We start from the raw sequence: 25,171 nt of genomic DNA, 5'->3' as shown, positions 1-25,171 counted from the left end.
CCAATTATCATGCTATGGGAACTCACATAGAATGTACGACATAATTCTTAGGAGCATGACTGGAAGACGCATTAATGATGAAATCATAAAATATAAAAAGGTAAGGGATACCTGCTGAAGATATTGTCAGTAGTGATATTGTGTGTTTTAGGAAGTACTGGTTTATGTTGAATCTGCTACAAATAAATTAAATAATATTGAAATCAAATAACTATGAACCAAACGTACTTGGAAATACTGTGTTTATGATTCATAAACATAGTATTTCATATATTCAATTATTTATTGTACTTCTGACGTAAATTTATTTAAAATGATTTGTTGTACATTCTGACCTAAATATGTGTAGCTATCAACTTTTTTAATGACATTAATATTAATTTTAAGTAGTAATATTAATAAAAATGGAATTCAAAGATTTAGGCCTTACAGAATAGAATTTATTCTAAATGTTGTACAATAATGTAATGTCCTTAATAAAGTGGTACTAAATAGAAAATATTTAGAGTGGGTGATCTAGTAAGTTTTTTTTTTACGTTTAATTACATAATCTTTCATTAACTTTAATTTCTTTACTAATTAAATCTTTTTTCTTTTGTGGATCAGTAATTGTTGTTAAAAATAAATCGTTTATATGATTAAATTATTAATTTTCATTGAAGATGAACTTGAATAAAAAATTGTTACTTATGTTTTCGTGAAATACGTATGTTTTACGAGTTTAAACATTTTAATGAATTGATGGATATTGTAAATATTTTTTCGTAACTTCTTTAGTAGAAGTAACGTTATGAAAATATATTGTTTGTTATTTTATAATAAATTAGTTAATTACAAAAAATTATATAAATTTACTACGTACATGAATTCACGCTAAGAAATATAACAATAACTCTAATAGATTAACTATATTTAACTTACTCAAATCCAACAAGTAGTATTTACTAAGTTCGTGAGTTAATTTAAAAAAAATTATATCATTTATTTGCCAACCTAGAATTTTTGTGAAATGTAGATAATTTTTTTTTTATCAACGATTATGAAATTTAATAAATTTATTGATGGATGGCTAATAATTCGTAGTTAATAGAAATGTAAGAAATACTTTTTTTTCTTTATTACACAACAATTACAAAAAAAATGTGTGGAAAATAAAACTATGACAAAAAACACTAGCTGCATTGCTTTCATAGTAGCTTTCTTGTTTGTTCATGTCAAAAAAAATAAAAATAAAACACTACACCTAAGTTAGCCTAGTAGATCTCGACATGAACAGACCTGTTCGGTTTTTTCAAATGGACGAGTTATGAATGTAGAGTTGGTTCGGTTGGTGTCGCTACCTGGTATCTGAATACTGTATTAAAATAACAGCGTCTACGAGAACAGTCTGCGGGATAAAGCCTCATAACTCAGCTGTTCTGGCTACAGCACGTATCGTTCCGCTGCACTGTGCCTAGCTACAGTTTATTAATTATCTATCACTTGTATGATATAATTTAAAAATTAATTATTTTTTTTATATAAAAAATTCTTTTATTTTAAATTTAATTTATGTTATATGAGTTTTTATTTTTTTATAAAAATCATTATTAGCATTTTTATTGTTTTATATATTTCATTTTAAATAGCTAAAATCATTCGTAAATGGTGGAAGGGCAAATCTTTTTTTTTGTGATAACGTAAAGTTGTTTAGAATAAAGATCTAATAAATAATTTTTTTGGTGATAATATCTAAAAAATAAAATTAATATATACATATATAAAGTCGAAACAAGTAAGATAAATTTAAAAGTTTTAAGTTACCTGAAAGATTAACAGATTAGTGTGGTTAAAATATATTTAAGAAAAAAAAAATTATTACCGTACTCGTCAGCTGACATTGTAGAGTTCGTGCTTTATCCCGATCAGACGGTACTAACGGCGTCGGCGCAAGCAACCCGATTGGTTGTTGGAGTGGTGGGGATATATTTTGTTGTGAAGAGCGAGAGCAATATCCACAACATTTCCACGCGGTTCGCTTCAGTCTTCAGTTGAAAATGTTAGCAGGTGGTGTTCGGGTCTTGAGTGCTCTAGTGTGAAGTTCAGTCTGTTAGTGCGAGTGTGTGTGTTAGGGAATGAGAAGCCATGGTGCCTCAACAAGGCGACCTGGGCCCCACATCGAGTGGGGTGCCCTTGTTCGGATCTCAACTTGTGGATAAAAATTCTGCAACTCCTTATTCTGATGCTACTCAGGTAAGCTCACTTACCTGTTGTAATTTGTTAATTTTTAGTAGTAGAAACTTAGCCCGATGTGTCGTGTTTGTTAGGGTAAAAAAATATCGTGACACCATGGATTAAAAAAAAAAATTATTTTTCTTCAAAGTTAATTTCCACGATAAGGTAAACTAATTCAATTAGTGATTCCAAATAAGTGTACCATACGTTAAAGTAGTTAGAGACTGAATTTTGTGAAGTGATGAACTGAAAATTTTTGTTTGTATCTTAAGTGATTTATTCATATGGGTTACTTTTGTATTAAACTGTTTGGCACAAAATTTTTCTGTAAAGTAATTTAATATTTATTTTGTAAGGTTGCTCTGGAAGTTAATTAATTTTCATATTGACTTTTGATATATGTCGAAATTAGACGCGTACGCTCTTGTAAATCCATAATTACATAAATCTGAATTGCCGTTTTCAAATAAATTTAATTTAAATTTATTTACATTCTCCGTAATAGAATTTATTTTTACATAGAATTAAAAATTTCCAATTCTTATTGCATTACTTTTACTTTAAACTTGCAAAACAGATTGAAATATTTAATTTTTGAAAAATTCCTTAAAATTCAAAAACCTAATGCCATCAATTTTTATTTCATTTAAAAAAAATTCTATTTATTTAGTTTGTATTTGTTAGCGAATTACTCCAGATAGATTGTATGAAGACTGACGAAAGTTGTATTTTGAAGTAAATATAATTACCTACAAACTTAGAATAAACAAGTCTGATTAATAAGGAATATGTTGCTTAATTAATTATGATCAAACATTGCAATTTTCTTTACACGTTTTATTACGGAATTTTTTTTCGACGTTATCACTAGTGTGATAAGAATATTTTCGTTAAATGAATTGTCGAAAACCGATTAATCCTGTTCTATGTAGTTTGTTTTTAACTTTTTTCCGGCGAAACTATCCGATAAAGTAAATATTTGATAATTAATTTATATTCCAATATTTAACATCGGCTACGTTAATTAAAGTTTAATTCAATAATATAATTAATTAATCTAGACTTTTTTTTTAATTTTGTATACGTAATATTTTATTTAAGTACTTAGTTATTGTACAGTTTTATTGACTTTATCTCTTTTAGATTTGAATTGAAGAATTGTAAAATCATTATTAGGCATTAAAAATTGTTACAGTAAAAACTATATATCGCCGATAACGCTTACTTGAGAAAAGAACCGTCAATTTGTTATGAATTATACATTGTTAAAATACTGAATAGCATTAACTTTTTTTCCTAATAAATTTATTACTTCAATAAAAAGATATATTTTTTTCACTAATTTAGGATTAATTAGAGAATCAGTTATTTTAATTATAACACGTTCTGATGTGTTGTGTTAAATTTAAAGAGTTATGATTAGTTATTCAAAATATCAATAAATTAAAAGTTTTATCGGATTTGTTTACCAGGAATAACTAAATACGTTAAATTGATTTACATTTTAATACATTAATTTTATTTTATTTTTATGTTTACATTTAAAAATTTTTCTGAAATCTTTAGGTTTTTCGTAAATGTATATAACCGATATTTTTATGCAATTGTAGATTTTTTTATATTACCCCATACAAACGGTGAGTTTAGTTTGTTCTTAAAAAATTATAAATATTTATAAAAAATTTCTCATTTGTGAATTTAAATAATTTTTTCTGTGTTTGGTACTTCTTACCATTCTTAGCTGTACTAAACACAGAAACAGTGATCTTAGCAGAAAAGATAATAGTAATTGTTATCTTAACAATAATAATTTATTAATGAAATATTCAATTTTAAAGTAAGTCACCTATCAAGTAACATCTTTGAGCGTACTTTTGAAACTCAAATACGTTTTTCTTGTAGAAAAAAACTGGCCCAATTTGATTATAAACAGAGTAACTGTATAAACATACAAAAAAATCTGTACTCGTTTTTCTATAGGTTTTATAAATTATATCGGATATTAAGAAATTTCATCGTAATTATCTAAAAATATCTTTCGCGGGAATGGTTTAGTCAAAATACACGAAAAATAAATTTTCAGGAAAAAATTGTCTTATCATTATTCCGTATTGTAATTGATTTATTATAATGAAATTGGACCAAAAAATTAAATGTATTGCGCGAATCCTTGTAGAAAAAAGATTCTACAACTAAAAATAATATTTATAGCACATAGCACGCATTCCATAAAATTTGTACACTTTTTACATAGAAGTAGAATAATTGCAATGTTATCACTTAGAAGGTTTTTAAGAAAATGTCGAAAATAATTTTTTCATAAAGAAATTACTGAAAAAAGTTTCTCACTAGAACTTAATAAATTAATCTATATCTAACTTTCGGTTTAAATAAAAATAGATTTTTTTTATTATAGTTTTCAAGAATACTGCGAAGTTTTTTATTTATTTATTTTTTCTGCCTAAGTATTTAATTTGAAGTATTCAACATAAAAATAATTATTCTTGATTATACATATCTTTTGGGAAATTATTCATTATTTCAACCAGTTTTTCCAGCTTAATGTAATGAGTCTTAATTATATTGTTAAGTATTGATGGGTCTTAGAAGTAGACTGATGGGTTTTTTCTCTTCCACATAACGATAATTAATTTTAATATATATTATTAAAAATGACCATGCGTTTTATTTTCTTCATGCAAATTCATAGTTGAAACTGATTGTGCAGATTTTACAGGAATATTCTACTAAATTATTAATATTTTTATTTTTTTAATTCTTTAAATAAAATAGAACAATCATTAAATTAAAAATTTTTTTAAATAATATTATCATCTTAATTGTTATATTTTACTTACAAAGGTAAAAAGGATTTACTTACAAAGTTCACCTAGCGAAGACATGTTCAATCGTTTTTTTTTTCTTCCATGCACTTAAAAATGTTTCAAAATCAGCCAGTTTATCAGTATGACTCGTCATACAGATAAGTATTCCGTAATACTTCCTGGATAAAGGGTTGTTAAAAAAAGCATATTTATATATTTGTAAACCGCAATAATGTTTTTATCATTTGCATGGTATATTCCGGGTATTTTATGTATCTATTGGCTTGATAAAATAAACTTTCTTTTAATACAATACGATTTCCGGGTAAGTTTTGATTGATAAACGTGAAAATTCGTTCAGTGGGATTATTTCCTGTGGAATCTGTTTTTATTGGATATAAAAACAATTAGAAGAAATAAAGGCCAGAATGGGTACAAAAAAAAACTTTTATTAATACCCTTATCCCGAATTTTTTCAAGAAGTAATTACTGCGTAAATTATTAAACCGTGTATATTTTTATTGTTTTATTTTTTTATAAAAGCATTTTTAGATTAAAAATTAACTATTCGGTATGATGATAAATATATCAAATTCTGCAATTTTTCCATTAATTATCTTTTGTTAATTTCTTTACAACTTTTTACAATCTGGCTTACTTTGTACTATACCTTATTAATATAGATATTTTTGTAATCTGCTATACATTAATTTAATCCATATAATATGCGTTTATCCTAGATAATCTATAATCACATCCAATAACCTGCCAAACTATTGTAAAGAATTTTTATTGATGTAAATGAGGGCCTGATTATAAACACATAATAGCAGATGTTTGCGGAGATGATATTTATTCAATTAATAAATTCTTATTTTCTTATTACAGAAGATTTAATATCTGTAAGAGTAAAGTTTGGAAATGTGAGTAGCAGGTAGAATTGATTTTTTTTTATCAAGGTATATTTCTTGTTAAGCCTAGATTTTATAAATGAAGAACGGTACACAGTTCAATAACTCGTATGAATTTTTTTGAAGTTAAAAAACTGCACGTAATTCGTAACGCTGCTGGTTGTTTATCTACCTTACTGAATTATTATTTTTATTAAATCTTGCTAACATATAAATATCTACATAAATATGAGGTAAATCATACAAAAGATTGATAATTAGGCAATTAAAGTACTGGTAGTAAAAATATGAAATTACTTTTTTTTAAACTTAATCTTTATTTATATGCATGTAGTTCACATTTTATCGTTGCTTTATCGAATCGCTTAGAAAAACTTAATTCTAATATATTTTCTACAGAAATAACACAGATTATAAAAACATTTATTGTCTGTAATTAGAGAACTTCATTAAATTAATGGTTTATTTAATAAAGACAAATTAAAAATTTTTCTTAATGCGTAAGATTAAACAGTGAGTAAATTATTTCATGTAAATACTATTTATTTTATTACGAAGTAGTCTGTAATAACTAACTAATTATATTTCCTTGTATCAAATGATCCTATAGCAGTATAATATTTACGCTAACTTGTATGTACTTATTAATGGTGGACGCGCAGTTTAGTAGATCGAAAATATATTCCCGATCCTCTACATATAATTAATTATAGGTATTGAACGTTTTGTTATATTTAAGTGTTCCGTGTGTTAAAATTTATTTTTTAACCCTTATCTGAATAGTGTGTAAACAATATTCAGTCAGTCTACTTTTAGTTCGGCTTCTGTTTGATCGTCATATGTTGCCCTCCCTCCTATGCATCTTTTTCGTTTGATGGACGTATAATAATAATCAACTAAAAAAAATAATACTAATAATATTTTAATTAATGTTCACTTTATAACCTTCATATGCGGTTGATATAACTGAAAGGCCGAACTCTGATTAAAGCGGCATTGCTGTATTTTTTTTTTGGTGTATATTCTTAAAAATGGTTGTGTGATAATTTTATCGATGTTTGTTTAATTGCGACTACGCGTAAAATAAACCTGTCCGCGCTCTTATCTTTAAGTAAATATTTCGCAGGAAGAGATACTTATATGTGTAGTCATTGTACTAGTAAAGATAAAAAATATATATATATATAAAAATACACTCGAATGTTAAGTTAGTATTAAGTACAACATACTATATTACATTATTACCAGACAGCGTGATTCTATGTTAGTTAAATAATATATTATCTTTATTTAATATTATTATTGTTATTCAATTCTGGATTGCTAAATTTGTTTTCCTATACATTTTGTCTTTTATGACCTTGTTCAGTCATCCGTTGTAAAGTACGTACTTGATAGGTAGGGGTTTTTTTTAAATATATTTTCTCCCCCTTGTTCTCTCTTCTCTATCAGTGTACATGTACGCGCGTGTGCGTTTTATGGTATTAAATTTATGGTTTTGTTACTGAGTATTGCTTCTTGTGGATTACATTAAGGTTTTAATTTTATATAACTAAAAGTACATTTTTTTTTTAAATTCCACATGGACCCCTACCAGATATCCGTCACCTTTATACCTCTTTTATTATTATCATATTTTCTTTAATTTTACTTTTTTTATAATTGCGTATTTTGTTTTATTATTACTTATAATTAGTATATGTTAAAAAGTAATTATTACTTTTGTTTTAATTATTACATGTTCAAATTATCGCTTATTGATGTAAATGTTAATTATTAAAAATTAATGTTTTTTTTATGTTGCTATTTTATAAAAAAAAATCTAAAAAGTTTAATTTTAGCCCAGCTATTTTGTCAAGTTTCCAAAATTTTAAAACTGTACACGATCCATATTAACAATATTGTCATATAATTAATTCCAAAACGTGTGAATAAAGAATTGCAACATAATTTATAAGTAAAGGTTTTTTTTTAAATTGAAAAACACATTTCCTAACTTAGTGCAATATTTTAATAGTATATTATTTTTTTTGTAACAGCCGAACAAAGTATTTATTTAATGGTTGGCAATATTATTTTAATTAACTTGTATTTCAATTGTCGTATACTGGTAGATGCAGCTAAATAATTCGTTTATTTTATATATATATCAATTCTATTAAATAAACCGCCTAGTACAAAATATTGAGTAAGTCTTACTGTACAGATGAATAATATGAATCTTAAAAAAAGATTAATTTCAGTAAAGATGTATATGTATTTGAATATACAGATCTTTTACTTAACTAAAATATTGCTATCTTCATGTTTTCTAGGTGTTAACGATGTTTGTGACGTATATTGCCCCGTTAATATTTCTCTAATGACCATTGATTTTACTTTTATCATAAGATTCACAGTTAAAGTAGTTTAAAATTTCCTATAACAATATTGTATCGTATTGTTTCCGAAGTACGTTAAAATATATACTTCCAGCTTCATGTAATCATGTACTGAACCGTTCCAAACATCTAATTAATGGTTATTTTTCATAAGGAATTACAAATGTAAGTTTAGTTACGTAAAAAATTCCTATTATTGTGATATTAATATTAGCTAAATAGTCCTTGGCGTAAATTTTTGTTCACCAGTTCACAGTTTAATTTCATAATTTCGGTGAAACTTAAATTTTTGTTATTTGTTAATCTATTGAATATTCAAAAATTAGGATATAATTATTTATTTTAAATATGGAATTAAGATTTGATTATCACATGCCTATATCATAGTTATTAAGGTAATTGCGTTTAAATAATAATTTTAACATTATCAACGTTAAGATAATCTCAATAAAAGCTAATGATTTCTTTGCGTAGATAATTTCGTTTATTCTTTGTTTAAAGGTAGGGAAATTTATTGCCCATTATAAATAAATAAATACGCTTTATTTCTCGCGTTGGTTAGTATTTTATGTACATTAAACTAGAATTTAAAAAAAATACGCAGTTAATGCAAAAATAAAAGCTTTTTCTTTTCAATGATAAAACATTTAAACTTTAGACTACATACATGTGTATATCTGTTCATCTAGTAAGCTAAGCACGTGAATCAGTATTTTTCATTCCACGTGCCGCGTTAGAAATATTTTATTGGATTCAGTAAAGTCGGTACTTCTAAACAAGGACTCTTGATATTTATTTAAAAACTTTGCAAATTGTGAGAACTTTTTCCGAAGTATAATATAAATTCAGAACAATAAACAAGATAACGTGAGTAAAAGTTATGAATTGAAAAAAATAATCGAATCCGCTGTAATAGTTTTTAATTATGTTTTTAGAAGGGTATATTGAAGGGCTTTTAGAAGGGTATATCATAGCTTGATAAATTTATCGCATTTGATTATTAATAATAATTAAAAGTAAAATAGTTATTGAACAATTAGCTGCTGAAATTAACATTTGTTAATTATTTCTTAATTTTCTTTACATTTTTTTTTTTATAACCACATTAGTAAAATGTCTAACCTAACCTCTTATTAAAATTGGACAAAATTATCCGAAGTTTCCAAATTATGGATTAACTCAAACAGTTTAAATCTGTTAATTTTAAAACTGTTGTGTTCATTTATTACTCTTTTAATATCATTCATTGAAACAGTATAAAAATCTACAGATTAGTTATTTTTTTGTACAGAAATATCAGTGCGATACTATGTAAATACATTATTTATATATATATTTTATCTTAAAATACTGCGTCAATTAAAAGATTGTGGCATATATCACTACAAGTTATACGGACATTCTGCGTTCTAATTTTGTTGATTTCAAAGTTTTCAATGCCCTTGAATTCTGAATTATACTGTTTAGTTGACCAGAATAAACTCATCTGCCAGAGTTAAGTTGGCTGTATGTGCTATAAACGCAATTTATAGGGTCGTAAGACTAAATAATATTTACGTACGATGCTAGTAATTCCAAATATAACTTGCACAAATGTGCGTGAGAAATTTTTCAGTCCTGACCTTACACATTCCTGACATTAATAAAAACTAGTTTCTCTCTCTCTCTCCCCCACTGCCCATTTCCTTCCTGCATCTATCTTATCACAATTTTCTATCGGTTAGGTCCACGCGTACAGTAATTTATAAGGAGACACACATCAGTTCAAAGAATATCTATACTTTTTGTCTTATTACGACTGTTTACTTAAATTTAGAAATAAATAAAGTTATTTAAGAAATGTGAAGTAAATAAATATTTTGTAAGATATATATGTTGAAATGTTAGTACTTTCTAGTAGCGCGTTGAGAAGAGATATTTTTATTTTCACTCCAGATTTTGCGTTCTTAATATTTGTTTCTAAGCGAACTATGTTGCTTCTTGCCCCATAAAAAGTATCATGCGGTAAACGTAACGATCCATACTGTTAAATATGACATTTTACTATTTTCTTCTAAGCTTGTGAATTGTTTACTGTACGAGTTATATCATCAGTAGGTAGAAAGAAAAATTAGTTAAAATGTGCCTCCTAAAATTTTCTTTTTCTTTATTGAAAATGACGTTTTAAACTGATGGAATTATTTTTGTATCCATTTGGGTATTCATTAAAAGCGATTACATACATACGTTTACTGTGTGTGATGTAACGTACACATTTGCTAATATTTTCCACCCACATTCTAGTAAAACGTGTTATTAATTTGTAAACCTGTAGGTAACATTAATTAATCAATCGTTGTCTTATCAGTTCATTTTTTTTTTAATATTCTCATTACCATCTCTTTAATTTTTTATATTTTTCAGAACCTGACTCTCATGAAAGTAAACACGACACGTGTTCTTGTGTTAAAATTTTCAAACTTATTGCATCAGCTATATTTATTGTTAAAGCGAAGTAATTCCAATGATGGGTAAAAAGGAAAAAAAATTCAAGGTGTTGAATATATCACATACTTTTACCTAACGTCTTAAGTTTTTTATAATTTTACATTTGATTTTTTTTTTAAACTTTTTGTTAGCTATTATAAATTTAAAGTGTTCAGGCTGAGATGATTCTGGAGTAATGCCAAGGGTGGTAGTTATTAAATTACTCTAGGTAATTAAATGTTTTTCAACAAAATCTGAAAGTTTATTTTCCGACCAGGCTTAATTTCAGGTTGGTTATTTAAATACTATTACCATAGTGTTTATTAATTATGTGTTAATGTTACTGTGATATTTTAATTATCAAGGAGGCCTCAATGTGAAAATAATGAATTCTTTCATGAACAAAATTTACGGAAAACATTTATCAAGTACCTGTTAAATTATTTCCAATTTATCTGAAATATTTTTTTTTTTTTACTTGTAAAATGATTACATTTTGTGGATCATCCAAATTTTTATTTGTATTATGATTTTTCGTGATTTTTCCATTAGCAAGTGGTGACGCAGATCGAATAATTAATGGTTAGATGAAAAAGAATGATACGGGTTGACAAATAGGGCCCGTATCGTCGCCCTGGAACAGTAAGATCATAACTATCATCTTAACAGTTCTAATCTTTAATTACCTCTATTAGCACGTAAATGAAAAATGTATCTGATTGTTACCCAAGTATAATATTTTATCTGTAAAATATATATCGTTAATTTTTTTTGTTTAATAAAATTAATTTTATGCATTATTTTCACGTTATATCTACGCAGCAAACGTGGTATGACTTTTTTTAAATAATGTGACAGATTTCAAAAAAAATTTGTAATCTATAGCTTATCAAATTTAATGGAATTATCAAAGCAAGCTGTTTTGTGGTTTTGTTTAATTTCTCTGTTGTGGATTTACGGTTTAAGAATTGCATGATTTTTTTTTTATCCCCAAAAATATCGAGATTCAGTTAAAGTTAGATATTAAGAAGTTTATTTGTTTGTCCTTTGAAGCTAATGATGTTCTGAAATTTAAAATATTGTTACTACCATTTAAAAAAGATATATATATTGCCTATTTGAAAAATATTTTTTTTTTAGTACAGAAAACGTCTAAAAATGATTAGCCAGTTCATCATTAATTTGGTTTTTAATTTTAATATTGGTTTTTAAGTTTGTTCCTATTATTTCGTTTTTATTATTTTATGAAGATTAACTGTAGAATAAAATCCACATAGAGGATTTAAATTTTGAATACTAAAAGAAAATTATTATATAATGTTGAGAGAAAATTACCAAATGTACTCCTAAACTAGCTTTCTTTATGATTGATTAAAGATGATGAAAAAATACATTTTTTAAATTTAGATTTTTTTTGAAAATAAGACTGTAGCGATGTTGTGTTGAGCCTGAAGTAGTATCTCAATGGCAATCTACCAGGTTGGTCTAGTGATGAACGCGTCTTCCCAAATCAGCTGATTTGGAAGTCGAGAGTTCCAGGATTCAAATCCTACTCTCTCTTGTTTCCTGTTTAGCCTCCGGTAACTACCGTTTAGATAATTTTTCAGAGGATGAATGAGAATGATATGTATGAGTATAAATAAGTGTAGTCTTGTACAATCTCAGTTCGACCATTCCTGAGATGTGTGGTTAAATTCAAATCCTACTAAAGTCAGTTATTTTTACACGGATTTGAATACTAGATCGTGGATACCGGCGTTCTTTGGTAGGTGGGTTTCAATTAACCACACATCTCAGGATTGGTCTACCTTAGACTGTACAAGACTACATTTCATTTTAATTCATCACATCATTCTCATTCATTCTCTAAAGTAATACCTTAAGGTGGTTCCGAAAGCTAAACAGAAAAAAGCTCTTAAGGTAAAGAAAATATTTATACTTCATTCAGTTTGGTGATAAGTTAGCACCAGTGTTATCAGATAAATAAAGAAATCTTTTACACTGATCGGTGAATAAAAATACATTACATAGATCATGTCAGTTACGGAAGTAGGGGTGCTAAATCACAGATTAGAAGAAAAAGAATTGCCTCCAGCATTTGCCTTGATCATTGATTTTTCGCCCACCGCCCAAATTGAGAATCAATAATTTTCTAGCGCCCTCAAAATTTTTAAACTTACCATCTGTTAAAAAAAATAATTGATATAATAATAATAAAATAACAATTATTTTTAATCTTGCCATATCCTATTTCTGAGTTGAAACTTACATTTTAAATGAGTGCAATTAAAACGCACGTTTAATCTTATTCTGAAGTATTTTTGTTAAAATTGGTTTCAAAAAATTATAATTGTATCTATAATATAGAAATTCGAAGTATACTGTCAAAAGATATAGTATTCAAGGTTTTTTTTTATTCGTCTCTTAGCCTCTTGGTTGCAAAGTTAAAGTAGTTTGAATACAATTATTTTTTATCGTAAAATATAGCTGTCCCTTTAATTTTTTTATTAGTTTAATCGGTATTTAATTTATTTTAGTTTGAAATATCAGGAAAACATAATTTTTGCTTTTAAATCAGCCATCGCTTTCCTAGACCGCTGCCTGAACGCCTCCAATTTTCTGTGGACCTTCTGCCGCTCTTTGAAGGCCTCCAGAGCTCACAAGGGGGCGTTATCTCCCACTTTAAGAACGAATGGCCTAGATATATCATTGGAAATTATGGTAAAACCCCCTTGATGAGAGCGGTATCGCAAAACAAACAATTATAAGATAAAAAGTAGGTGTGATTTAAGTCCATATTAATGATTTATAATATTAACACATAATATTAAGGAAATATATGAACATAATAATTATAAAAAGTGGTTTTATTCAACCACAAACATTTGTATAAACGAAAAATATTTCAATGTTATGTATACATTTTTTACCCGGTGCTAAAAATAAAAATGCAATCGTGTATGAAAACCTCTTATGGTGCTTTATTATGATGCAATGTGACCGTTTTTTTAACTTAAATTAATTAAATATCACATGTGTATGAATGATGAGCCTATGAGTGTGTTACTTCACAGTAGTTATTTCGTGACTTGTTTTAATAGTACGGTCATTTTCACCGTATTTAATGACGACATAAAATTCCAGGAAAAATCATTTTCTCAAAAAAAAATTGACACTTCGATTAATATCTATCATGATGTAACTGTTAAGAGAGAAACTTCCTTTGATTAACTTCTTTTTTTTTATTATGAAAAAAAAACATGTTATGACTTGATTTGAAGGTCATTGTGGTATTAAAGAAAGAGTACACATACGTAACAAACATAGTAATTAGTCATGTTAGTTTTGTAAGGAGGACCAGTTTTTATTATTACGTCTACTTCAGTTATGTAATTATCATTTATATAATTATGGTCATCTGGGAGAAGGAAATTCAGAATAATAAATTGTATTATATAGCATATTAATCACGTACATCTAATATAATTTATAAACTTACTCCGTGACTTGTTACAATTTTATTGGATTTATTTTAATTGATTATTTTGCAAAACCGTAATAAATATCAGTGAATTTATCTTTCTAAATTTTACCGTTTGTTTGTAATTGACTTTTAGTGATAGAGTAATTGTTGTTTATAATTTTATTGGAAATTTCTAATTTGGAATGAGTCTTTTATCGAATTATGTATATATAAGGAAAATAAAATTGAAAACTTATTAGTGGTATCTGCAGTTCTTCAATGAAACCTATTTTATGTCTCAGACGTCTTTTATTTTAAACATATTTTAGTATTTCATAAATAGTTTTTTTTTATTGCTTGAAGTAATGATTTTTTTTAATCCGGTTTGATCAGGCCTCTTCAAAACCGGATTGACGAGTTTATGTGTGTGTCTGCATGCATTTTCGTGAAATCACGCGTTTTATTGATTTGTTATTTGTTTTAAACTTTTTTTTTTTTTAATAATGATAAAGAATAGTATTTTTTATGTAATCGCTAATGATTTTATGTTGCCAATAATTGGCGACATAAGAAACCTACGAAACTGGACGTGAAACATGTGACTATCGATGATTTGTTTGCCCAGAGTGTGAATAATCATTGATGCCAGTTTTTTAATCTGCATAATTTTCTGTGTTAAAAAATTGCACCGCTGTAAGTTCTGTTATAAATTATCTATCATCAGACTGCTAAACATAATTTTGTTTACACTCATCTGCAATATATTGATGTTTCCTATCATCACTTTCTTATAAAATACATGTGCGTTTGTGTTTGTTGGAAAGGATAACTTGTTTATGTATTTCATTATCTTTTTTTTTTATTTAATGTAAAATGTAATCTTTATTATTAAATATTTTTATATTTCCTCTAATGATTAATTACTTTAGGTTTTTCATACTATTTTTTACTAGGTATGAAATATTAGAATCATTAAGTAGGATTGCTGTATATGTTAAATATTGAAATGCGAAAAGCATTTCTATAGTACACTTCAGCTCCACTTTATTAAAAGATAGTTCTCTGTTAGCATTATATTTATTTTCTGCGATTATTTGTGGTTAAAAAGTTTCATTTCGTACCTTACCTGCTATTTATTTTTTTCCATAACACTTTCCACTATAAAACGTAATGTTCAGAGAAAAATAAATGCTCTGTTTTCAGTTATCCTTTTTATTGTCTTTTAAATTTCCTTCAAATTAAACATCATAACAATTTACGTACAAAATCATGATAATGGTTCGTTGTTTCTGTTATTAACAAATGTTTCTCTCCCGCTGTTTAACCATGAGTAAATGTGTTTGTTTATAACTATATTTACATGTTGAAGTCCAGGTCGTCGACGCCCATCATATTTACATTTTGTTATGCTCAGTTCTTGTGTTTGCATTGTTGTAGTATATCCACGTGTATGCATACGTTCATGATAATAGTCGTACGGGTTAGAATTCATAAAAAGGAAACGAATAACTTGAATAAAACATTACATGTTTAAAAACGTTAAATGATTTGGCTAGAATTAATGTATATTTCCTAAATATACGTTTCATAAAAATTATGCTGTAAATTTCATGTTTTGTCTATATGTGATTGTAATCCGTTAATGTAAAAATTTGCACGGTGTATCATCCTATTAAAATTTGGTTAGTTAATGAACTAATCAAAGTTTATTTCAAAAAATTCTATTTCTTATTCCTAAGGTTAGAAGAGCTTTTTTTATTACTAACAACAATATGAAAAAAATATGTGGTATACGTTTTAGTTCTGGTATGTTTAGAAAAATTTCATAAAAAGCGTAATTTGAAATATTGTATTATTAATTTTATAAAATGTAAATGCAATTCAAAAATCTTCACTATATGATATTTATTATTTTACTTACTTATTGTATCTTCATTTACTACATTAAAAAGCAAAATAAAAGTATTAAAACAGCCGCTGTTTTATATTGATTTACCTAGTTAAAGTCGTAGGCTGAATTCCATAAATCGAATTGAAAAAAAAAATGAGAAAAAAAAACATTTTTTTTAATGAAAATTAAATTTTATTTAGCGTTTCCTCCATTAGTGAAAAAATTAATTCAATTACCGTATTCTTTACAAAAAGAAAAAAAAAAAAAAAAAAAAAACACTTAAAACCAATATCTATTATTTTACTTTCAAGAAATTGCTTTTTCGACAATTCCTTCCAAGATTAGAAGCGCAATCCTTGTGATTTTCTCTTAACATGTAAACGTTTATTTAAACGTTTTTATAATGTACGACTTTCAATTAAACTTCATAGATTTAAACCCTTTTCTAGTATGGTTCCATATGTTGTTGTTCTGTAAGATTTGTGAGTTCTTAAGCTATCTGTGTTAAATTGATGGAACAATTTCCATATTTTAAGAAAATAAGCATAAGTTATATTGAATGTTTTGAATTATTTTATATTCATTGTACCATTTTTTAAGTTTTAAGCGCACGCACGTACACACACACACACAATCACAATCACAATGTTATAAATCTCATAAAGATTGATTCAAAAATTGTAGCATAAACAGCAAAAATGTAAAAAAAAAAAAAAAGTTTGTCTTTCCCATTTGAAATATTATAAAATTCAAAAAAATCCTGAAACTTGTTTTTAGATATTTGTCTTAAGAGTATTTACAAGCTCAAATCGAGTGAGTCAGTCGAGTTAGTTTAGTCAGAGGAAAATTTGCAACCCATTGTTCGAAATTCTTTTTATCTTTCCTCACCTCCTTTCAAAGTTGAATTAAAAAAAAATTAGAAATTGGTTTTTAGATATTCGCATAAAGATGATTATACATATCAATTATCATGTTGATGTTTTAATTTGTTATAGAAAAATTGAAAAGAAAAAAAAATAGTAAAATTTGATCTTTTATCCCACTTTAACCCTTTAAACTGAATTTAAAAAAATTAGAAATCCGTTTTTATATATTCACACGGAGATTACACACACCAAAAATCAAATTGATATCTTCATTTGTTACCGAGAAATAAAAAAATAGTATCATTATTACTCCATTTTTAACCCTTTAAGTTTGGAATTTCAAAAAATTCTTTCTTACACCAAGAACATGTATACAAATTTTCAGCAGTTTATCTTTAGTAATTTTTTTTAGGCTTTAATGAATCATTCTGTCAGAAAGGACTGTTCTTTTTTATTTATATTCGTATATATAAAAGGGAGAGAAAATAAAAATCGTGTTCACAATACGAATCTAATTGTGGTTACATATTTACAAATTCTTTGTTATTATTACTAGTAAGTCAATATATTAAAGATTTCACCGAAATTAAACTATACTTCATGATAATAAAAATTGCCGATAGTTTTTGGTTTCCTGTCTTAAATTTCCCACGTTCTTTTAATACTGGAAATAAATGTACATTTTTATCCAAGATACCGATAGTCAGTTAGTTTAATTAATATAAAAATGTTAAGTATTCGTGACCGCTATCAGCTGTTCACATCATCAGGAGTATTAAATATTTAATATCTTACACTCCCTTCATTATTTAAGGAAAATAGAAATACAAGCATTCGATCTTTTCTTAGAATACTATGTATCTCTTATATTCCTGACGACTGCGTTAACAGCCGAAAGCACTCGAGTTTTTTTTTTCAAGAGGTATTTTCAGTTTAGGTGGTTTTATTAGCAACTTTAAATTATCTACATTTTTCTTCGAATCTATAGAAAACAAGCATCAGTAGCATTTTCTGTAGTAAATATTGTATGTATAAAAAGTGTTAAATTAATAGTTGAGAAAGGAGCGACCTGGGATTTGTCAGCGTGAATTCGATTGGATTATAGTCTTATAAATATCAGGAAGGGTTAGGAAAAGGGATATCTGGAATTTGGATTTGCGAGTGCACGCGTATTAGGCAGGAAATCAGTTCCCTGAATTTTATGCTTAGTCAGTCGTTAAAAGAAAAAAATTATTTACTTCTCATATAGTCTAAACGAACGTAGATAAGTTTACATTAACGTAATTATTTCTTTAATTAAATTACTTTAAATCGCTACTAAGTAATAATAATGAAATAAAAATCAATATTAATACATTCCGTCAGTTAACAGCTAACAAACAACGGAGATAAGCTGGTAGGAGTGAGGCAAGGGTAACGATCTGTATGGCCTTGAGGTGACGTCATACCAGCTGGCAGCTATAGCGACCTTGATCTATGCATGTGGTTCCCGACCAGGAAGTGAAACGAGTGAGCTAACCGCCACATCGCTCTCACTTTCCTCGACACACCCTGACCCCTACCATAGTTTTCTCCCCCTCTCGATCGCGTTGTCAACAAAATTTTGTCAAAACAAGAAAATTTTCCAGTTACTGAAATAATTGTTAGGAAAAGATTAGTTGAAGATCAGTTTTTTTTTTTTAATTTATTGCGATTAAATTTTATAATTAGACAAATTTGTATGTTAAATAACCTATATAAAAAGACACCCATATTTCTTGTTTTTGTGTACATAGTGTATTCTTTCGTAATTGTTTAATCGATTAGAATTTTGTACAAATAACTGAACGATTCACTTGTTAATAGTTTTTATTAAATAATAGTGCAGAATATTTTTTTCTCTTATTTCTAAAGGCGCTTCCTTTACATTATGTTTTTTTTTATCCCGGTTTTATTTCTCGATTGTAAATATTTCGCACGAAGGAGGATTAATGTGAGTTTGTATTAAAAAAAATTATAAATTTCGCCTAGAATAGCAAAAGCTAAGCATTTTCCCCCTCAAAGTACATGTAAAAAAAATTTGCCGTAGTTTACCTTAAACTTTGGGGTTCTTCCCTCAAATCTTTTTCGTGTTAAGTATAGAAATCTAACTAACTCCTTCTGATTTTGATCTTGTTGTTTTAGTTGTGTGCGATTAATATTTCACTTAAATTTGTCCAAGTGCTAACTTCTTCCTAACTTTTAATTTCTCATTAAAGCTTTGCTTCAGTGGTAGAGTTTCATTAAAGCTGAATGTAGTAAAAGGGTAGATTTGAATGGTTGTTTAGTATTACGAGAATCAAACGCTTGCAAAGAATAGTATAAATTACTTAAATAAATTGCAAAAAAATTCAATTCCTTTTATTAACAAAATTGTTTGAAAAATGGTCTCAAACGAACGTTTGTAGAACGTAGTATTCCTAATTTTGTAAATATGTAATGTAAAAGTGTTAAAAATTTTTTTATATAAAGATCTCCATTTTAATTGTTTTCTTCTTTTGTTACAGACAAAGAAAAATAATCCAAACCACATCAAGCGGCCGATGAATGCGTTCATGGTCTGGTCGCAGATTGAACGTCGTAAAATATGTGAGCAGCAGCCCGACATGCATAATGCAGAGATCTCAAAACGTCTAGGTAGGCGATGGAAGATGCTTTCTGAAGAGGAACGACAACCGTTCATCGAAGAAGCAGAGAAACTAAGGCTGATGCATTTACAAGAATATCCTGATTATAAATATCGGCCGAGGAAAAAAACTGTGAAGCCGCCTCCCAAGTCTTCATCAGCGCGGCCAAAAAAACCAAAAAAATCCTCGGCAAGCAGCAGTTCTTCTCTTTCGTTACAGAGGAACGATTCAAATAATAATCACCATCTTAGCAGCAACGATATTAAAAAGGCGGATTTGGTTAGACGAAACGGTATCCATATCGTTTCCGATAATCCTAGCAAACTGAAAGTACGATTGACGGTCGACCGGAAGGCAAAAGAAACTGTCAGGTCTCCGCGACAGTACACTCCGCCCCCGCCTACAGTACACGCCAAAGTGCCGTCCAGTCCCTCTTGCGACACTCCCGATTCACCTGAAAGTGCAACTTTTTATGAAGATACGATGCAGACGGATGTAAAAGCTAGTATCAAAGTTATGAGAATCAACATCCCTGTAACAATCAAGTCTGAAGAGGATTATAATCCATTTTTGTCGATAAAAAGTGAACCGGAGGATGTGAAAGACGGTATGGAAGTTTCAGTATTGAAACAAGAGCCGATGGAGTGCGACTCGGAACTGGCGGCTACGGGACACGCCGGTGAAAATCCTCCTGGTCTTGCCGATCTTGATTCCCTTACGGACTTACTGCAAATTCCCTCCGACTTCAGGGTGGATTTGGATACTTTGACCACAGACCTCGACAGCTTCGATACTGCCAGCTCTAGCTCCGGTTCTCATTTTGAGTTTTCGTGCACACCTGATGTTTCAAACATACTTTCAGATATGGGTGTTGCAAACGATTGGGTGGATACCACCTTTTTTCAAATCTCATGAACTGTTGAACTTAACTTCCAATTGACATTTATATATTTATTAATATATCTATATCGATGCAAAGTGAGCTCACACATTATATTTGTGTCATTTTTTTTAAAAATAAATACATAAGTGTGTAGTGTATTATATTATTAATAATTTACTTGTCGATGACAAATAGTGCCGTGCCGGTGATAAAACAAGCTCGCGATGTGTCGAATGACTTATTATTCAATTGAATTTTTCGTATTAATAATTTACCGTAAGGATGTTTGTTAAATTATGGCAGCATATAGTAAGATTTAGTTGTAAAGCGATATTTTTCAAAAGATCAGTAGCCTTAGATACATATATATGTAATATTGTATATGATGATGATAATGATTATATTATTATTGTAATTATTTATCGGGAACAATGTTGTCCGACAACTCTGGTCCGAATTACAGGACATGTGTCAGTGCTAGGTGCATGTCTCAAGTTATAGAACGTTGATCTCATGCTACAACTCTTAATTACCCTGGGCCTTCTCTTCGCTCCGTGTCCAATAATTTAGTTATAAATGATGTTACATTTAAGTCGGTTTTTTTTTTAGACTTTGAAATCCGTGAATCAGGGAAAGTCGATAATCAGTAGTGCAGCTAGTGTTAACAATAGTGAAAAATGTGTAGTTACATGAATTTTAAATTATATATGTATGTAATATTGTATTAATAATATTTTACTTTGTCCAAAAACATTAGTATATGTATAATAATTGAGGTATTTATTTTGTAACTAACTACTTGAATTCCTTTCACCCCCCCCCCCTTTCCCCGGCCCATTTTGTCAACGTATAATTATGACCATTTAATAATAAATTTCCAGGGAACTATGCTATCAGGCTGTGATAAACAATTTGTTTCAAAATGACCAGTAATATTTTCAAGTTATTCTTTATCCGTAAAATTAATTTTCCACCTATCTTGGCTGAATTTTGGGGGTTATTAACTTTGTTTACTATAAGATTTAATTTTTAATAAGTGCAATAAATTTTTTTATTAAATCTTTAATATAAATCCTAATTATGATAAAAGGATATTTTCTTTTATTTTAAGTACTAGTCTCAATGTTTTTATTCCTAAAAAATTGTTTTTAGGACATTTCGTACAATAAAATTATTTCAATTTACCTACCATTCAACAACTGACAGTTATTAAAAAAGTAAACTAACTAGTTGTTTATTTTACAAAATATGTTGCTCAATTCATTTTATATATAGTATGTTTAGTTTAAAAACTGTAATCTTCTAAAATTCCATTCTTTTTTCCTAAACCCCCTCACTCATTTAATCAATATATTTGCCTTTTATTAATTATTTAGCTACTATTAAAATGAAAACTGGTAGGGCTTGAACTGTTTTTTCCTTTTTTTAATCATTTCTCTATCTCTTTTCCTACTGTTTTTTTTTCTAAAATATTAAAATTTTTTACCATCCATATTAACATTGTATGTTTGATGCTAAATGCAAACAAATTAAAAATATACGCTTAAGCATTTGTGATGTAAATTTCCTGAGCCATTTTACTTATGAAAGCGCTGTTTTATACATTTATTTCTTTTATTATGATTATTATCGGATTCGTTTTTTATAACAAGAAAAACCATGTTCATCTTCTTAACCAGTTCTTTATATGCTGCTTAGTTTTATTTTTGTATATTTTTCTATCACAGAAATTTTTCTTGAAGAATATTTTATGTACAAAGAAACAGTTATAGCAGCACCATTGTACATTTCATTGTTAACCTACCATATATATAATTTGTTTTTTTTTTTTTGTAAATTTTTTAAGCTTATTAATTATTATTATGATTGATTGATGTGAATCATGAATAGTTTTGCACAAAACATAATAGACATATTTTTGAAATATTGTTAAAATGAGCAGGCCATGTAGGTAAATCATTTTTTAATAGGTTTTTTTATACTTTTGTACAACTATTGTTAGTTTGTTATACTTTTTTTTATTATTCGATCCTGTTAATAATTTTATAATTAAGATGAAATATGTATTTTTTCAAATTAGTTAGAAAAAATGTATAAAAATTAACAAAAAAAAAAATTAAAATAATATTAACTCATTGCATTTCTAAACAGTGAATGTATTTCAGAGTGTAGTATTATTTTTCATATTATTATGTTGTGTTGTGATTATGGGAGTGGATATGATACTGTATGTATAAATAATGGAAACATTTGTTTAGGGTTAGGTTAATTGAATTTTAAGTTAGAAAATAACATATTAACATGTTTCTTATATGATTATTATATATTTGATTGTATATTTTATCACTTTAAGCATTTTTGTTATGTTGTTTGACCGTTTTTATTATTATAAAAATATATTATAAATAATTAAACGTTTTTTATTAAGAAATTTATTATTACAATTTGTACAAAAAAAAATTATTTCTGTTTATTATATATATTATTTTTTTTTTTTAAAGTAAGGTAGAATATAATTTTGATGTAAATTTAACGATTAATTATCTCTTAACCCTAATATCTTTCAGTCTTGTACTTACTGGTACTATCACACTACTATTTACTGTACGTACTAACTGTACATTAGTCTTTGGTAGTCATGTAGTATATTCAGCAACTTATAATGGTGTTACATTTTCTAAGTCAGGTTGTGTGTTGTTCAGAGGTAACAGAATTTACCTGTTAGTAGTATCGTTAATACATTTATAAATATTTATATTATTATTATTTGAGTTAACTTGTTTGTAAGATAACTATTTTATTAATTGACTTATCATAAACCAATAATATTAATTATAATAATAATTTTTGTACTTAAAACGTCTTGATATATTATTTTTTAGATTATAGTTGAGCACATATAAATTTAAATCTTTCGAATAAAATTTTTATTTTATGTAGAGAATTTTTTAAATAAATTAAAATAATGAAATAATGCATACTACAATTATTTATTTCTTATACTCATATTTTATGAATGTAGTATTTTTTTTTAATGCACCCCAGCCGAATGAGATATTTTATAATTATTTTGCACCTAATGAGATACTTTCTTTTAAATAAACACTTTATGTGGTTTGAGTTATAAAAAATATCCATAGTTATAACTAGTTTTTAGATATTTTTATTTACCATTTACTGATATATTGGCATTATTTTATTTTAAAAAATAATAAAATTAAAACTTGAAAATCTGATACGAGTATTTTATTTGTTTGTTCTCAGCTGTAGTTTAAAATATTAATAACAAAAAATACTACTTTTAGTTTAATCATCATCCTATATTTCAGAAAATGTTTAAAAAACATATAAACGGATGAGTACATATATTTTTTAAATTCTGCATTAAAAAATTAATTGTTTATCCCCACTACTAGTTATTCTTTTAAATATTTCTTTTAATTTTGATCTTTCGCATCAAAATGAATAATTGGTTTATTTTAGTTAATTATAAAATAATTAATTTATAATGAATACGAATACTTGTAATTAAAAATTAATTGATGAGTCTATGAAGAAAAGGCTCATTTCACCCTTTGCTGCAGCACGCCAATGCAAGTCTGTATAGTTAGAGTTATATATTATATATACTTATATAAATTTTTAAAAAATCTAGTGTCTTGTATCAGCTTTCTTTTGTTATTTTCTTTTTTCCCACAGTCATTTTTGGCTTCTAGTTAATAGTTTGTGAAGTTTAATTTTATATCTGTTTTTTTTTTCTTTCTTTCTTTTTTGAACTATACATGTAAGATTATTAATGTATAAAACAGTTTGTTCCCTCGCTCTGCGGCATTTTGTATTAAATAGAAAGAAAAAGCCATGTATCATATTTACTTTATACATATATATATATAAATATTATATATAGTTATATCATATAAAAATTGTAAATTTTGTATTGTAGTTTTGTTTATACATTTTAAATAAAATATTATTATGGTGAATAAACCATCCATTTTTTAAAGAAATATTGAGTTTTTATTGTATTTTTAAATCAAATTATAATTGTTCTCTTAGAGAATTTTTTTTTCAGATAATTTATTGACTTGCTCTGTGTTCAAGCTGATGACATGACCTCAACTGACATACTTATAACATTTATTTGTCTCATCAATTTTGAACGTTATGCTTGAAAAAAAATATTAAAAATTATCCTTGCATATTTATTATAGTGATGTACAAGTTATCTGTTGAATGATAACTTCACTATTGCAGTTGTATTCATGATTAATAGATTTGCAGTGATTCATTCAACTGCTAGATACTGTCAAGTCATCACCGTACGTGATACCAAATAGAAGTGTTCTTCCATGAAATCTGAGGTATCATTATTCTAGTACATCAGTAGTAGCACAGGTTGATGATGGAAAAGTGATCTGATTGAAATAAAGTACTTCATAATAAATCTGAAATGTTTTTGACATTATACATCGTACTTTAGTAGCATGATCAAAATATTACTGGCATCTAATGTTCAAAAAGCTTGTAGACTCCCATATTTGATAATACATAGTACTAGAAAGCCAGTTTTATCAATAAGATATTCCTCAACCCAGGTTTTTTTGTACATTAACCCACCACGTTGGT

The 25,171-nt window shown here is 27.1% G+C and overlaps 1 protein-coding gene across 1 annotated transcript; it reads left to right on the top strand.

Annotated features, from left to right (window-relative positions):
* Nucleotides 1-1,987: 1,987 nt before the first annotated feature.
* LOC142322298 (uncharacterized) lies at nt 1,988-24,546 on the top strand. The gene is made up of 2 exons (XM_075361215.1): nt 1,988-2,232; nt 19,543-24,546. Exons 1-2 carry the CDS (start codon nt 2,125-2,127, stop codon nt 20,575-20,577), a joined length of 1,143 nt encoding a protein of 380 aa, XP_075217330.1. The 5' UTR covers nt 1,988-2,124; the 3' UTR covers nt 20,578-24,546.
* The last annotated feature ends 625 nt before the right edge of the window (nt 24,547-25,171 follow it).

This window comes from Lycorma delicatula, chromosome 3 (genome assembly GCF_047948215.1).
Source record: "Lycorma delicatula isolate Av1 chromosome 3, ASM4794821v1, whole genome shotgun sequence".
Lineage (NCBI taxonomy): Eukaryota > Metazoa > Arthropoda > Insecta > Hemiptera > Fulgoridae > Lycorma > Lycorma delicatula.
Note: the sequence above shows the minus strand (reverse complement) of the source record. Positions and strands in the feature narration are given on the sequence as shown.

What these genes read in the sequence shown, in the direction of transcription:
- LOC142322298 (XM_075361215.1), top strand. Translation starts at nt 2,125, where the DNA reads ATGGTGCCTCAACAAGGCGACCTGGGCCCCACATCGAGTGGGGTGCCC. An exon ending in CTTATTCTGATGCTACTCAG is followed by an intron (nt 2,233 to 19,542) that starts GTAAGCTCACTT and finishes CTTTTGTTACAG; the next exon opens with ACAAAGAAAAATAATCCAAA.